The sequence below is a fragment of the Cervus elaphus genome, chromosome 5 (genome assembly GCF_910594005.1).
Source record: "Cervus elaphus chromosome 5, mCerEla1.1, whole genome shotgun sequence".
In the NCBI taxonomy this organism is placed as follows: Eukaryota; Metazoa; Chordata; class Mammalia; order Artiodactyla; family Cervidae; genus Cervus; species Cervus elaphus.
The window spans coordinates 65,084,721-65,101,120 of record NC_057819.1 but is presented as its reverse complement, the minus strand read 5'-3'; the positions used below and the strand labels follow the sequence as shown (position 1 = coordinate 65,101,120).

Below are 16,400 nucleotides of genomic sequence, written 5' to 3'. Positions count from 1 at the left end.
TGCTGGGAAAGATTGAGGGCAGGAGGAGAAGGGGACGACAGAGGATGAGATGGTTGGATGGCACCACTGACTCAATGGACATGAGTTTGAGCAAGCTCTGGGAGATGGTGAAGGACAAGGAAGCCCGGCATGCTGCAGTCCATGGGGTCTCAAAGAGTCGGACATGACTGAGCAACTGAAGAACAACAGCAATCCAAGTCTTCCCCAGGCTGACCCCCAGTCAGCTCTCTCTGAGTTCCCTTCTTGTCCTCTGCAGTTCGTGGCGCTGAAACTTTCTCCTCAGAAGCTTGCGGTCCCTCCTCTACCTCTTTACACGCTGCTGCTTGTGACTCGTGAGCAATGCCAAGACTCCAAGCCCACCACTCTCCCCTTGTGTATTTGCTCCCTCAGGTGTCTCACCCCGTCTCCTGTGTCAGAGGCCAGCTTGAGTGCACTGGACGTCCAAATCCACTCTCTGTCCTCCAGAGAGAGGACAGCTGGCTTGGGCCCCCCGTGACCCTGCAGGTGCCTCCGCCCTCTCACTGTCTCACGCTTGGCACATGCAGCTGCCCTCACTGGTGTGGATGACCTCCCCGCTGGTCCTCCTCCCAGGCCAGAGCCCTGGGATTCCAGACACGCTCATCAAGAGCAACGCATGTAGCACAGCAGAAAGCCTCTGTGAACTGCCATGGTCCAGAATGATGATCACTTCTACTCCTGAAAGCTGTTCACACACTCCTTTGATGCATCTGCAGGTCTCGCCTAATTTTTTCTGCAGCCTTGGCTCCCCATCTGTATCCCTCTCCCCTGCCCCCGGTGTGCTGTGTGTTCTGTTCTTTGTCTCTTTACTAAAACAACCTTTCCCCCTCTTACTCTGCCCCTCAAGACTCTTTAAAGGCTCCTGTCACGTGTTGAACTGTGTCTCCCAACCCCCTCCCCACAAAAGATATGTTTCTGAAGTCCCCTAGTACCTCAGAATATGACCTTATTTGGAAACAAATCTTCACAGAGGTGACAAAGTGCAAATCAAGTTGTCAAGTGGACCCTAAAGCAATATGTCTGGTGCGTGCGTGTTCAGTCGCTTCAATCGTGTCTGAAGTCACTGGACTTCCTTGCCTCTAAAATGTTACTTCTCAGAGTCCTTGTAAAGATAAGGTGGAACAATTTACATGAAAGTGATTTTTAAAAGGTGAAGATTTGCTCAAATGTGAGATTAAATCATTATTATCACAGTGCCAGGTTAGCTCAGCTAGTTAGCTGCCTTGCTGAGGAAATTATGGGCTTGAGCCAAGTGAGCTGGCTCTTCTAGATCTGTGCCACAGTGGGCAATAAACTTCACAACTAACAGAGCAGGAGGAAGGATGCAGAAAAACCACAAAGCATGTCCGGGGGTCAGCAGGGTTATCTTCATAAAGAAAAGGCAGACAGTGTGTGGTCACCGCAGTCTCCCTGAGGGCGTGCAGTACCCCAGGCTCTCAGATGACTACTGACAGTCCCTGACACACAGCTCTGGTGCAATAAGTCCACAGGTAATGGGTCACCCCCAAGTCAAGAGGTTTAACGTTGCATTCTGGTTTTATTTGGTCATTTAGTCCTACTGGTTTTATGACTGAAAGTTAATCAAGAATTGTGAAAAACGCCTGAAATACAAAAAGCAGGTTGAGGACTTTCCTGGTGGTCCAGTGGCTAAGACTCCAAGCTCCCAGTTCAGGGGGCGTGGGTTCTATCTCAGGTCCGGGAACTAGATCTCACATGCCGCAACTAAGACCCGGCAGAGTCAAATAAATAAATTTTTTTTTAAAAAAAGGCAAGTCAACCTCTGTCAATTTAGAATCTCAATATGGTCCATTCCACGAGCATATCAAAAGAGCCAAAGTCCAGTTTCCAAAGAAGACGCGCCTTGGTGTTTTATGGAGTCGATGTGTTTGGTGAGTATTCACATTCCCAGACCAGCAATCTTTCCCTAGCCATATGAATTTAGCCATGTTTTCCTTAACTTAATGTTTCTTTTTAAAAGGGATTAAATTAACTTTCCTTCTTTCACTTCACCTTTGGTATTTGTTTCACAAACGTTAAACCTTGGCCAACAATTTTGCATGATTGGTCTTAAGTTTCAGATGCCAAATACAGACTGCACGTTAGTAAGTATTACAGCTGTTTTTTATGTGTAAAATTCAGAAAACTGGGCCCTGGGTCTCTACCGCCTGGAAAATAGATCTAGGAGACAAGTAGGAGGTCTGAGTGTCTCCATTGGGAGTGACTTCATCCCTCTGGTCTGTTGGTGACCTCTTGTCCCTACTGACCACCTATCAACAGGTCCCCACTGAATGGCTGAATAATGCAGACTGAAAGTAAAAGACCCAGACCTGGCAGCGCTTTGGTGAATGCCTTTATCCAAGGGACTTGATGGAGAGGAAATGGTTTCGGAAAAATATCTAAGAAAAGAAATCTATTTAGTTCTACTTAGATTTAGTTCCAGCATGGAGCATCCTGTGTGGAATAAGCCCCAAACATGCCAAGAATATCTTGTACTATGTTACAAATGAAAACCAGCTCCCATGCAGACGAAATTCAGAATTTCATAACTCAACATATCTGGCCCTCTCCCATTGCATAAACTGCTTTTAGCTATTCAAAGCAAATTCTTAATTATTTCCCATTCTTGACATGCAAAGGCTTTTTAGAAATTAGTATGAATTTGATCTGTAATAGATGCTTATTAAAAATTCAGAAACTTTGTTTAAGCAGTTAGGTGGACTACAAGTAAAAGCCTTATAGAGGAAATCCCAGAGAGATCCAACTGGTTTTTTTCTTTCAATGAGATCATATTAAAAATGAATAAAACATACCTTCCCCTGTGGGGTCTGGAGCTGAAGCAGAGACATTAGAGTAAATGTCACAGGAAAAAGGAATACTTTGCACAGACTCCCTCCCCCCGCCACCCTCCCACTTCTTCCCGTTTCAAGCTCCTAGATCTTCTCCTGTTGTCTGGTGGGGGGCTTGGCAGCTTCCAGTGGTTTGTAGCCTTTAGGCATCAATTACTTTGTACTTCAGATTTCTGGACTGAGATGTGTGGCGAGGGAGGGGATGAAGGACACTTGAAGGGTAATTGCTACTTGATGGTCAGCAAAAACAGCAAAGAAGACGCCCCCTAGCCTCTGCTCATCCTTCTTCTAAGCAAATGGCACCCAGTCACATCACTGCCTTGTACAGCAGGACTGTGTGACTTCCGTGTGACCTTGGACGAAAGAAAGCATCTGTCATCTCAGGCTCATTTGTTGTAGGGTGTGTGGCACAACAGGCTAATGGGCACTGCTTCTCTAAAATGAAAATAACTTCGTGAAAAAAGACTTTTCTTCATGGCACCAGGTATCTGGAGGCTACATTCTGTAACTATTTGTTAAGTTTGCCCTCGATCAGTGGTTTCATTGTTGGCTATGATTTACAAGAGAAAGACATGTAATTATTGCCACTTCTGTTCTGCTGCTATCAAGACACAAACATTCAGCCTATTTGAATATCTTTTTATCCACTTCCCGTGGGTAACTTCTGACTGGTCATGCTAAAAGAAGGAGGATAACCAGGATTGTGCTCACATTTCATAAGAGATTCACTTTTATTATCTCCTTCTTCTACTAATCTGGCAATTATTTTGCTTTTCATAAGCAGAATCCAATGCAGGAAGATCTAAATAGACATTTCTCCAAAGACAAACAGATGGTCAAAAAGCACATTTGAAGAAGCTCAACATCGCTAATTAGTAGAGAAATGCAAATCAAAACTACAATGAGGTATCACTTCATACTAGTCAGAATGGCCATCATCAAAATGTCTACAAACAATAAATGCTAGTGGGACTGTAAATTAACACAACTATTATGGAGACTAGTATGGAGATTTCCTAAAAACTAAAAACAGAGCTACTATATGATCCAGCAATTCCACTCTTGGGCATACATCCAGAGAAAACCATAATTCTAAATGATACATACATCCCAATGTTCATCTCAGCACTATTCACAATAGCAAAGACATGGAAATAACCTAAGTGTCCATTGACAGAGGAACGGATAAAGATGTGGTACATATACACAATGGAATATTACTCGGCCATAAAAAAGAATGAATTAATGCCATTCGTAGCAACATGGATGGATTATCATGGTAAGTGAAGTAAGTCAGAGACAAATATCACATGATATCACTTATATGTGAAATCTTAAAAAAAAGATACATGTGAACTTACTTGTAAAACAGACACAGACTCGCACAATATGGCGACACAGGGGAGAGATGGCGGAGGGGTAAATTAGGAGTGTGGGGTTACCATATATGATAAGTCCCCTACCTACACACCGTCAAGCTGCGAACTTTCAAAGGCGTGACCATGCATTCCAGCGACGTCAGGCAGGAACTGCAGCGCGCCCTTCCTCTCCTGCTGCGGGTGGTCCTCAGCTCCACCATCTCCCACCCCCTCTGCCTCCTCCAGTCACTAACTGCTTGCCTGTTTACTCAGTGGCAGACTCTGTATGCCACCTGTTGTATTGTCCTACTGAATGTTTCAAGGTACTGTACTATAAGATTAAAAAACTGTTTTTGCATTTTTTATGTATTATTTACATGAAAAGTATTATAAAACTATTACAGTACAGTACTATATAGCCCACTGTGCTGATGGGTACCCAGGCTAACTTTGTTGGACTTACAAACCAATTGGACTTGCAAATGAGCTCTCAAAATGGAACTCGTTGATATGTAGGTGGCTTACTGTTCACACTTTTATATAAAATAGATAATAGATAAACAGCAAGGACCTACTGTATGGCACAGGGAACTCTACTCGATACTCTATAATGACCTATGGGGGATATAATCTGAAAAAGAATGTATATATGTATATGCATAAATGAATCACTTTGCTGTACAACTGAAATTAACACAATATTGTAAATGAACTATATTCCATTATAAAATAAAAATTAAATTAAAAAAAAAAAGAATCCAATGCAGGAGGTAGGCAGAGGGAGCCCTGGACATATGCTGAACAATGCCAAGCTCCACAAGGAGACAATTCACTCACCAATACGGGGGAGACGACTGCACACCAAGCCAGCCTGTGCTGCCGCTAAAGCAGCTGGGCTGCGTGGAAAGACGCTCAGCGTCCCGAGTCATCAGAGAAATGCAAATCAAAACCACAGTGAGGATCACCTCACACCCATCAGAATGGCCATCATCAGAAAGTCTACAGAGAATTCCCTGGTAGTCAAGGAGTATGGGTTCAGTCCCTGGTTGGAGAACTAAGATCCCATAAGCTGTGAGGCACAGCCAAAAAAATAAAAATAAGTAAAAAGTCTACAAATAAATGCTGGAGAGGATGTGGAGAAAAGGAAACCTTCTACACTGTTGGGAAGGTAAGCTGGTGTAGCCACTATGGAAAGCAGCATGCCAGTTCCCCAGAAAAGTAAAAATAGAATTACCATATGACCCAGCAATCCCATTCCTGGGCATATATCCAGACAAAACTGTAATTCAAAAAGATACATGCACCCCCCCATGGTCATAGCAGAAAATTCTCAATAGCCAAGACATTGAAACAACCTAAATGTCCATCAACAGATGAACGGATAAGGAAGACATGGTACCTATATGCAATGGAATACTACTCAGCCATAAAAAGAATGAGGTAGTGCCATTTGCAACAACATGGATGGACCTAGAGATTATCATACCGAGTAAGTCAGAAAGACAAATACCATATCACTTATATGTGGAATCAAAATACAGCGCAAATAACCCATGAAACAGAAACAATCATGGACTGAGAGAACAGACTTTTGGCTGCCAAGAGGGAGAGGTTTGGAGGAGGGATGGAGTGGGAGGCTGAGATTAGCAGACGGAAGCTTTTATATGTAGAATGGATAGACAAGGTCCCACTCTACAGCACAGAGAACTATATTCGCTATCCTATGACAAACCATGATGGAAAAGAATATTAAAAAAAGAATGTATATACATGTATGCGTGTGCATAACTAAATCACTTTGCTGAACAGCAGAAATCAGCACAACACTGCAAATCAACTACACTTGAATTAAAAACATGCTAAAACTAAAGGAAGCTGCGTTAACCTGAAATACACAAAAAGGGAGGGGTCAGAACTGACCCCAAGCTTCCCTTCTTTTGAGTCCGGCAGGTTCCTGCCCTTTCCCTTCCCCCTCCTGTGCCTCCAGTTCGCTATCTTCACTCCCAGCAGAATTCTAACTAAGGCAGGCTGCCCAGCTACAGAGATAGCCAGGTGCCCTGCCATTGTGTCCAACAGCGAGGACATCCAGGCAAGCTAACAAGATGCAAATCCCCTGCAATGTGGCTAATGCCTTTTTTTAAATCCCTTTGTGAAGGCCCAGAAAACTCATTCTTTCAGATGGGTTTATAATAGAGCTTTGACACCATGGTCGAATGTGTAACACTAATTTAAATAAATTGCATGTGGTCAGCAAAAGAGAACATTCTTTGTTTAGTATGAGACTCTGTTTTCAAGATGAAAGAGACCCAATCCTGTCATCTAAATTAAGGCAAATCTCAAGGATAGCTATGCCCCTATTATGGGTTATTTTGATATTAATGAACGTGTGATGGCTGGGGAAGGACTATCATAGGAACAGAGCCATGCACTGAATTGGGGGTCGACAGAAAGTGTCACTTCACCCAGGTCCTGTTGAAGAGCCAAGAACACAACTTCTGCTGCCAAAGGAATCCACTGGCAGGCATCTGAGCTGAACTACAGAGGGGGCTCCTAGCGCTGCCCTAGACCTGGTTACCCAGGTAAGGAATCAGTGAACAGGTGGGAGAAGGATGCTCATCGATGTCTAACGGCACCACCAAAGCTTGAAAATTCCTTCAAGGCTCATGCTCTGCCTTTTACACTATTGTACCTCTTAGATCATAAAGCAGTGGGTTTGAAACATAATATTTGTTCAATAAATCCTGTAGGTTGACATATGGGGCTTGAAAAACAGCTTTCCTTTCTTCTACCTGATTGGACAGAACATTCTAAAACAAAACTGGGTGGAACCCTTCACATTTTTGGTCTTCTGTCAGATCTCTCTTTTCAGGAGTCTTAACCTGAGAGCCTTCCCATGTTGCTTGTTTCCTGGTCCTTAAAATCAGCATCCTTGAAGGTAAAATCAGCATCCCTGAAGGTCGGCAATGAAAGCTCTAAAACACTAGTCCTGACCCTAAAGAGAGACAAGCAGGTCGGCCAGACTTTATGCCTCTCGAGATATTTTAGTTTAGAACAACTGAAACCAAAAAAGACATTCCTCAAACAGCAGACATTCTGAAACCTGAAAAACATTTCCAATAAAGATATAGTGATTTAAATGGCTAATCAACTTCCAGAACTCCAACTGCCTCCAGCATATTTGTGCAAATTGCTCCAGTTCCAGAAATCTGCATGTTGATCATTTTACTGCAGGTAGGGTGGAAGTGAACCAGTTCCACAGCTTCTGAGACCTTCTACACTGTCATAAATGGCTAAAGACGCTGACGGACACAGTGTTTTTGTTTGACTCAAGGACACATTCTAATCTTTCTGGCCAGCTCTTCTGCCTAAATAAATTTCATCCAGACATCCAGTATGTTATGAAGAAAAGAAAGTATTGTAAATTCTAGGGAGAGGATATTTCAGTTCTAGGATCCAGATGAGATTCAAAGGGAGGATATGCAAAACGAATAGTTTTACATAGCAAGGAACAACACGTAAGACAAAATATTTGCCAACGAGCTCACTTTCTGAGGTTGAATTACCACTCCACTCTTCAAAAATACATAAAAGCTGAGTGGCTGGTAAACAACTGGCTCAGTGTCATTAGATTTACTCCCCTTCATTTCCTCTCTAGCTACATATCTTGAAGGCTGCATTTACCAATTCTTCTAACTCTAGGAACAAATACTAGCCATATCAAAGACCTACCATTTTCTTGCAGAGAAAATAAACTAAACTCTTAGATACCTTGCACTGACTTTTTTAGACCTGCCAACTGGCAGGCCAGTCTTAAGGTCTGATATCTAAGAGGATAAGAAATAATGCTGGTGACAGAAAACGACAGTGCCTCAGCCCTGACGCAAAATATTTAAGATAACAGTCTCAGAGAGGCCTCGCAAACAGATATCCACAAATGTATTTTCTCATGAAACCCCAAAAGAAAACCATCATCGTTTCCATCTGCCTCATTAGCAGCAGCATCAAAAGCATCCGGCCAACACCTGCCAGCATCAACCTTTAGAATCTGTGCAAATCAAACTAAGGTTGTCTTTGGGGGATTTACAATCCAAGATGGATTTCCTGTAAACCACGCAGTGTCATTTTCAGTAATAAGAGAAGAAGAATGTTTTGATCATGTTATCTTCCCAGGTTTTAGGATTTCAGGATGGCACTTTGAAAGTGCCAATTACCAGACTGAGTTGAGTAGGCCGAACTCTCATCAAGCAATAGCTGGAGAGGTGATGAGTTACTGCTGCTCAGACAAGGCCAAATAAACATATCATGCCTGAGCCCCAAGGTAAATATCTAGCCTCTTTCTAAAGTAAGCAGTGGACAGAAATTCTAAGGACAGAATTCAACCCTAGGACAGACCAAAGAAAAGGTCAGTGTGTATGCTCTGCTCAGTGAGAGGAGACGTGAGAAGTTCTTTCCATTTGTGTTTCAATATGAAGCAGGAATAAAAAGCTGACCAGACAATCAGTAAACCATGCAAGTCAACATTAAAATGATGATGCAAGAAAAATAATTCAAGACCTACGGCACATAGGGCTTCCCTGGTTGCTCAGACGGTAAAGAATTTGCCTGCAATGCAGGAGACACTGGTTCAATCCCTGGGTCAGGTTTACTTTTGAAAGATACAATGGAATTTCCAATGGAGGATTTGATAAAGAGTTTTCCAGGAAAACAAATGCAGGATTTGGAAAAATGTTCTAATACTGATAAGGGGACACAGTCATCTAAACAAACTTGCCTCTAAAAGGTAGATATCCTAGATTCCATGAGCCAAAATAGAGTCATGGTATGTACCTAAATAATATAGTATAAAAAATGGTAGAAAGAAAAAGGTAGGGTCCACAGAAAAGAATGTACAAACATGGGCGTGAGTGAGGAGATGTGATGCAATCCCACCCCTACCCAGTCCAAAATATAAATTATCTCCACCATGAAGACATTTCATTAGTCTAAGTGGGCATGCCCCACTCAACCAAATCTGGGTTTACCAAATCTAAGGTAGGAATGAGGTAGTTTTCTTTTAAAATTGTTGTTGTTTGTTGTTGAGTAGCTAGGTTGTGTCTGCCTCTTTGGGACTCCATGGACTGCAGCATGCCAGGCTCCTCTGTCCTCCACTACCTCCTGGAGTTTGCTCAAATTCATGTCCATTATTGACTCTAATTGCTAGATATATTTGAAGAGGAAGGAAACAAGGTAATGTGCGTCATAAAGAATTCAATCAAATCCTTTGCATCTTTGGTTAAGGTTGTGATAGCCCACGGGTTCTGAGTCATTTCTGCTCTTTTGTTCCTTTCAGTCCAAAGGCAACTAAATCTGCCAGGGATGAAATCACGTGGCCATCTGAGACCGGAGGTCAAGAGAACTGCAGGTAGTGAACCGAGCAAGCACAGTCCATCCTCAAACCCAGATAATGGACCCGGAAACGCCAACGAGTCGCGCAACAAGCCCACCCTGTATTCTAAAGATCGATGAAGAAGTTGCTCTCAATTTTTATAAGAAAACAGGCTAAAAACTATTTAACGGAGAAAAAAAAGCATTGGTGAGCGTTGTTCCTGTGACAATAATCCCTCCCACCCGAGGGGCTTACCTACTCTTTGGATGTCCAGGTGCTTAAAATTAACCACTTAAAAAGCATTTGAATCTAAAGCTGTCTCTGCTCTTAAGGTTGGTGAATCCTGAGGGGAGGGGAAGGGTGAAGAGAGAACTAGCTGCCTGTGGGATTGGATTACAGGTGGAAACTAACTTAGAGTTCATAGAAAGCTTGGGATTTGACAGGCGCTTTATGAGACCAGCCTTCCTCCCCACTCCCACTCTTACCGAATTTGTCCGCAGCATGCGGTTTTCAACATGGGACATGTATTTTCAGAAGGTATCAATCCACAAAAGCCTTGAGCACCCTCAAAAATCAACATCTCTCTCCTCCAAGAAGCCAGACTTGCAGTATCAACTTGGGCAGAGGATCAGAGTGGAGGCTAATTAGGAAGGAAGGAACCCGGTTTCAGGAGTTGGTTGGAGGAAAATAACCGAAATGTAACGAGACAGAGAAAAGGAAATCCATCTTTTCAAGTTATTAAATCTCGTGCTGTAAGGTTACAGAATATCTTGTCTCCTCAGTTGCAAAATGACGAGAAAAGCGCGCTGGGCTCGCCCCTTTCCGGACTGGGGAGGGTCCCCGCCCCCGGAGAGCGGGGCAGGCGCGGGGCGGGCGGCGGGTCCCCGGCTCCCCCAGCACCAGCCCCCGCCCCGGCCGCGCCGACCAGGGCCCGGAAACGGAGTCTCCGCCGCCTCCGCGCACCGCGGTCCCCGCGCCCGCGCCGGGAGGGGAGGCTCCAGGGAACCCGGCCCAGCCCACGGGCGCAGCTGCCCACGAGCAGCGCGGGCCGCCGTCCAGCAACCACTACTTACCGCGCGACGGCGACCCGCTCGGCGGCTGGAGAGGCGTGCACGGCCCGCGGCGGGCGAAGCCGCGCACCCGCCGGCGATTTCGGGCTCTAGGCTGAAGCTGAGAAAACGGCTGGGCCGAGGGAGCGCCGCCTCTCTGCTGGATCCCCGAGGGCCTGGACTCGGCGCCCTCGCTTCCAATAGGCTCTCGGGACGCTCACTTCCATCCCGTGCTCAGGCCCAGGGCTGAGACATCTGTTTTCCATCAACCGCGCGGCACCGGCAAATCCTGGATTACGCGCCGCCCGGCGCCCGCCGCTCTCCCGGCCCCGGCGCGGCGCTAATCCCCGCACAAAAGGCAGGCGAAGCGCACGCAATGCGGCGCCGGGGTCCAGACAGCTTCCCTGGGCGGCCGGCTCCCGGGGGAGGGCCAATCGCAACCCCCGGGCAGGAGAAGGGTGGGCGCGGTCCTCGGGGCTACTCCCGCGCACGCTTCCTCCCCCACCTCTGTAAACACGCTCGCTGCAAAGTCTGTCCCTTCGGGGGAATGACTTCAGTTTGACGCGGCTGTAAAGGGCCAGCCTCCAGAAGAGAATGGCTCATTATTCAAAGCGATCACACCCCCCAAAGTGAGAGAGGGGAAAAAAAAATCTCTGCGTTTACTTTAAGTGTTCTGACAATGAGCAAGGAAAACGAGGAGAAATTACTGTGTCTCAAGGTCTTCTCTAAATTAGACTGAGGTAGGGAATCTCCCCGCTCCGTCCTCTCCCCTCCCCTTCCTTCCGCCTAGAAACATTTGTGTGCCTCCTCTGTGCCAGGCACGAGGCTGGGGAAAAAGCCTGAGGTCTCTATTCTCAAGTGCCTTCCTAGTAGCAGGGCAGGGAGAGAGAAGGGGAGTGGAAACCAACGATTTCAGCTGTTGTGAAATTGCTGTAATAGTCCATGTCCAGAGGGTCACAGAGCAGTGACGCAGGTTTTGCATCATGCTAGAAATCAAGGCAGGCTTCCCCAGAGGAGGCTGCCATTGAGTTTTGAAGACTGACCGGGCATCAGGTGGAATGAAGAGGAAGAAGATCTGAACATCTGTATGACTGCAGAAAGCAGGTGAGAGGTGCAATGGTGAGAGACGGGATTTTGCAGGACAGCAAGGAGTCAAATCATATAGCTCTTATTGGCTAATTTCCGACCTTTGCACGCGCTAGGCCTCTCTGAAGAATTTTAAAGCAGATAAGTGACTTGATTTGATTTGCGTTTCAGAGAGATCGGTGTGGAAGGCATCTAGAAGGAAGACAGTCTAGGAAAGGAGTGGAGGTGGGGCTGGGATGGACGAGAAGTACTCCAAAGGTGTGCCACAGGTGGAGCCTTTAGGATTTGTTGCCAAGACACAGGGGGGGACAGAGTTGCAGGCTGGCACTCAGGCTTCTGACATGGCCAGCGGGGCAGATGGGGGGTGCCCCTCACCCAGAGACAAGTGAAGAGGAAACCAGTGGCGCCCGAGTTCTGGTTTCTGTGGCCTATCCAGCTGCAAATGTCGCAGCAGGCAAGACTGCCACATGGACCTATATGGTATTTGGGGTGTTACCGGCTAAAAATATAAATTTGGCTGTGTCCATTTATAAGAGGGCTTCCCAGGTGGCTCAGTGGTAAAAGAATCTGCCTGCCAATGCAGGTGGCACAGGAGACGCTGGTTTAATCCCTGGGTTGGGAAGATCCCCTGGAGGAGGAAATGGCAACCCACTCCGGTTCTTCTTGCCCAGAGAATCCCATGGACAGAGGAGCCTGGCGGGCCCTTATCTATAGGGTTGCAAAGAGTTGGACACAACTGAGCGACTGAACATGCATACACACACCACTTAGAAGAAGAAGGTAAGTACAGAAGGAAAGGAAATACACAACATTTGTTAGAGCTTCCATACCACCAAGGGAGTGACTTAAACAACAGACATTTATTGTCTCACAGTTCTAGAGGCTAAAGATCCAAGATCAGTGGGTGAACAGAGCCATGCTCCCTTGAGGGCCCCAGGGAAGGATCTGTGCCAGGACTCTCCCCGGCTTCTGATAGCTCCTTGACTTTGTGGCAGCATAACTTCAATCACAGGGCCTTCTCCCTGTGTGAGTGTCTGGGTCCAATTGTCCCCTTTCTATAAAAACACCAGTGATACTAGATTGGGGCTTCCCAGGTGGTGCTAGTTGTAAAAGAGCCTGCCTGCCAATGCAAGAGATGAGACTTAAGAGACGCAGGTTTGATCCCTGGGGCGGGAAGATCCCTTAGAGGAGGGCATGGCAACCCACTGCAGTATCTCTTTCCTGGTGAATCCCCTGGACAACTGAGCCTGGCGGGCTACAATCCATAGGGTTTCATGGAGTTAGACAGGACTGAAGGGACTCAGCACGCACCCACGATACTGGATTAGAGGCCACCCCACTCCAGTATGAAGTAACCAGTTACACCCATTGTAACCATTACATCTGCCCTTATTTCTATCTATTTTGAAATGATTGTATTTGCATATAAAGTCACATTTTGAGGTACTGGCTGTGAGGATTTCAACATAGGGATTTTAGTGGGACACAATTCGACCCATAACATTCAGAGTGCAAATTAAGTTATCAAGAGCGGGATTCAATATGGAGTTGTAGAGAAACACCAGTTTTAAGTGGCTAAAAGAGCAGATCTGGGTGGGAGGTGAGAAGATGATGATTAGAAGGTGCAAGAAGGGTGACATAATGAAGAGATGTGTTTGAGAGGAATCATTGGCGTTGCCAAATGCTTACCAAGTCAGGCAAAGTAGGGCTAGAGACCGCCATTGCCCTGGCAGTGTGGTAGTCATTGGACCAAACGGTCAGAACACGTGAACTTCAAATATTTAGCTCCAGTATTTTGTGATCTTAAAATCATTGCCCAGGGAATTCCCTGGAGGTCCAGTGGTTAGGACTCAGCGCTGTCACTGCCGGGGCCTGGATTTGATCCCTGGTTGGGGAACTAAGGTCCTGCAAGCCACACAGCACTGCAAAAAATAAAAAATAAATCTAAAAACAACATCATTATCCAGCAAACTCCCTGAGGGAACTGGGGGCAGTGGACATTAGTGTGACTCGTCCCCAGGCCCAGCCTGCTTTCTCGGCCTCTTTTACAGCTGGGGCTTGAAACCTGCCTAGGCTCTGGCAGTCAGGTGGCTGGTTGCTAGGCTTCAGTCTGGATGAGAGCCATATGGGAAAGCAGACTCTAAGGAAGCTGCTTTCTGTGAGGTGGTGGGAAGGGATCTGGTAGAAAGATACGGAGGCCCAGGGCCAGCAGGGGTGAAGGTCCGAGATGCGCATGCCCGGAGGAACAGTATTGGGTGAAGGTCCGAGTCGCTTATGCCCAGAGGAACAGTCCTGGGCTCATACTGGATCCTTCCTGTGATACAATGTAGGCATCGTTCTCAGTGGGGTGACCTCTAAGTCTAATTCTCTGGATTTCTCGGAGATTCTCTGAGCCATGTAATAGTCTTACAAAAGAAAAAAAAAAAATAACTGCTTTATTGAGATATAATTCACACTATAAAATTCATCCATTTAAACTGTGTAATCCACATATATATGATAGATAACCAACAAGATATGTATATGTGTGTGTGTGTATGACTGAATCTCTTTGCTAGACACTGAAAGTAACACCACACTGTAAATCAACTATACTTCAATTTTTAAAAAATGAATCTTCAAAAAAAGTGTACAATTCAGTGGCTTTTAGTATATTCACAAGGTTGTGCCACCATCTAAGTTCACTACCTAAGTCCAGGACATTTTCATCACCCTGAAGAGAAACTTCATGTACACTTGTGATCACTCCCCACTTCCCCTTCCTCCCAGCCCCAGGCCACCACTAATCTACTTTCTGTCTCTATGGATTTGCCTGTTCTGGACATTTCATATGAATGGAGTCATATACCATGTGGTCTTTTTGGTTCTGGCTTCTTTCACTGACGAAAAATCTTTAAAGATTTATCTGTACTGTAGCACAAATCAATGCATCATTCCTTGTATTGCCAAATAATACTTCATTGTCTGGATATACTATATTTTGTTTATTGGTTCATCAGTGGATTGTTTTCACTTTTTGGCTAGTATGAATAATGCTGTTTAAATGTGTGCAAGTTTTTGTATGAACATATATTTTCATTTCTCTTGGGTATATATATATCTAGGAAGTGAATTACTGGGTCATATGGTAATTATATGTTGAAAATTTTGAGGAACTGCCAGACTGTTTTCCAAAGCAGTTACATCATGTTACACTATCACTAGAAATACATTAGGGTTCTAATTTCCCAGTGGGCATAAAGTGGTCTCTCATTGTGGTTTTGATTGGCATTTCCCTAATGACTAATAATGCTGAATATCTTTTCATGTGCTTCTTGACCATTTGTGTATCTTCTCTGAAAAAATGTCTGTTAAAATCCTTTAGGGGACTCTCCAAAACCACCTGACCTCGCCAGGCACCATAGTAACCAGCTGCACGAGTTATCCTACAGCAGGAGGTTCTGGTAAAGAACTTGAAACAAAGAGGATGCCTCCAACCAGAAGAATTCAGAAAAGGTCAAAAGGAGAGAGGAGATGCCAGTTCATATGTCCTGCCAGCCTCCCAGAATCCTTCTCGATAGAATCCATCCTGACTGATGCTGTTCCCCTCAGAAGAGCGCTGAGTCAGAATGACTGGCCAGAGATAACCCGGCACCCAACCCCATCACCACAAAACCTGAGACCGTGCCCCGTGGCAGCACAGTCCTCCTGGGTTCCCGCACCCTCTTGCTCTCTGCCTGGGTGCCCCTTTTCCGATAAATGCTCTTGCTTTGTCAGCATGAGGGTCTCTCTGAACAATTCATTTCTGAGTATTAGGCAAGAGCCAACCCTCAGACCCTGAAAGGGGTCCCCCTTCTGCACCACACCCATTCAAGGTTTTTAAATTGTGCTTAAAAAATCCATAAAAGTTACCACTTTAATCATTTTTAAGTGCACAGTTCAGTGATACTAAGTACATTTATTCACGCTGTTGTGCAATCATCATTCTTTGTCCATTCTTAATTGTCTTTTTAAAATTTATCTTTTAGTGTCTAATTTTTGTATCCTGGAAACAAGTCTCTTAATGGAAAATGATTTGAGAATATTTTCTCTCATCCTGTAGGTTGTTCTTTCACTTTCTTGAGGGTGTTTTAATATTCTTTAATTAATTCCCTTCATGCTCAAACTAACTAGAGTAGTGTTGTCAGTAGCTAAGAACATTGACAGATGCACTGGGTTGGGTTAAATACCATTTTTTTCCATTCCCCCCCCCCCCGCCCCCCGCCAAACAACCTGTCTCATATCACATCTTATATCCATTACTGACTTAGAACTTTGGGTGAGGCTTTTTGGAGACACGAGTCTACTATCTTCTCGATCTGCCAGCTATCCCAATGAAGATAATTGCCATAGCGTGGCTGTTTTCACCACGCATCACCATGGATCAGCCACAGGTGCACATGTGTCCCTCCATCCTGAATCCCCTCCCCACCCCACCCCTCTGGGTTGTCCCAGAGCACCGACTTTGGGTGCCCTGCTTCCTGCATTGAAACTGCACTGGTCATCTATTTTACACATGGAAAGGTCCGTCTAGTGAAGGCTATGGTTCTTCCAGTGGTCATGTATGGATGTGAGAGTTTCACTGTGAAGAAAGCTGAGCACCGAAGAATTGATTCTTTTGAACTATGGTGTTAGAGAAGACTCTTGAGAGTCCCTTGGA

General features: G+C 45.3%; 1 protein-coding gene across 8 annotated transcripts in view; it reads right to left on the bottom strand.

Moving 5' to 3' along the window:
* The window catches only part of TRIM2 (tripartite motif containing 2), a 178,185-nt gene that overhangs the window by 93,617 nt on the left and 68,168 nt on the right, over window positions 1–16,400 (bottom strand). For 2 of the 8 annotated variants that reach the window (XM_043902641.1, XM_043902640.1), the window contains exon 1: window positions 10,661–11,240. The exons of 4 other annotated variants lie outside the window; for them this stretch is intronic. Coding sequence is in view for 2 of the 4 variants with exons in the window: in XM_043902633.1 (XP_043758568.1) it covers window positions 10,073–10,111 (39 nt within the window). In the remaining 2 variants the exon portion in view is untranslated. Of the gene's footprint in view, window positions 1–10,072; window positions 10,217–10,660; window positions 11,241–16,400 lie in introns of those variants that run through there. 2 more of the 8 variants (XM_043902633.1, XM_043902632.1) reach the window with 2 other exon arrangements.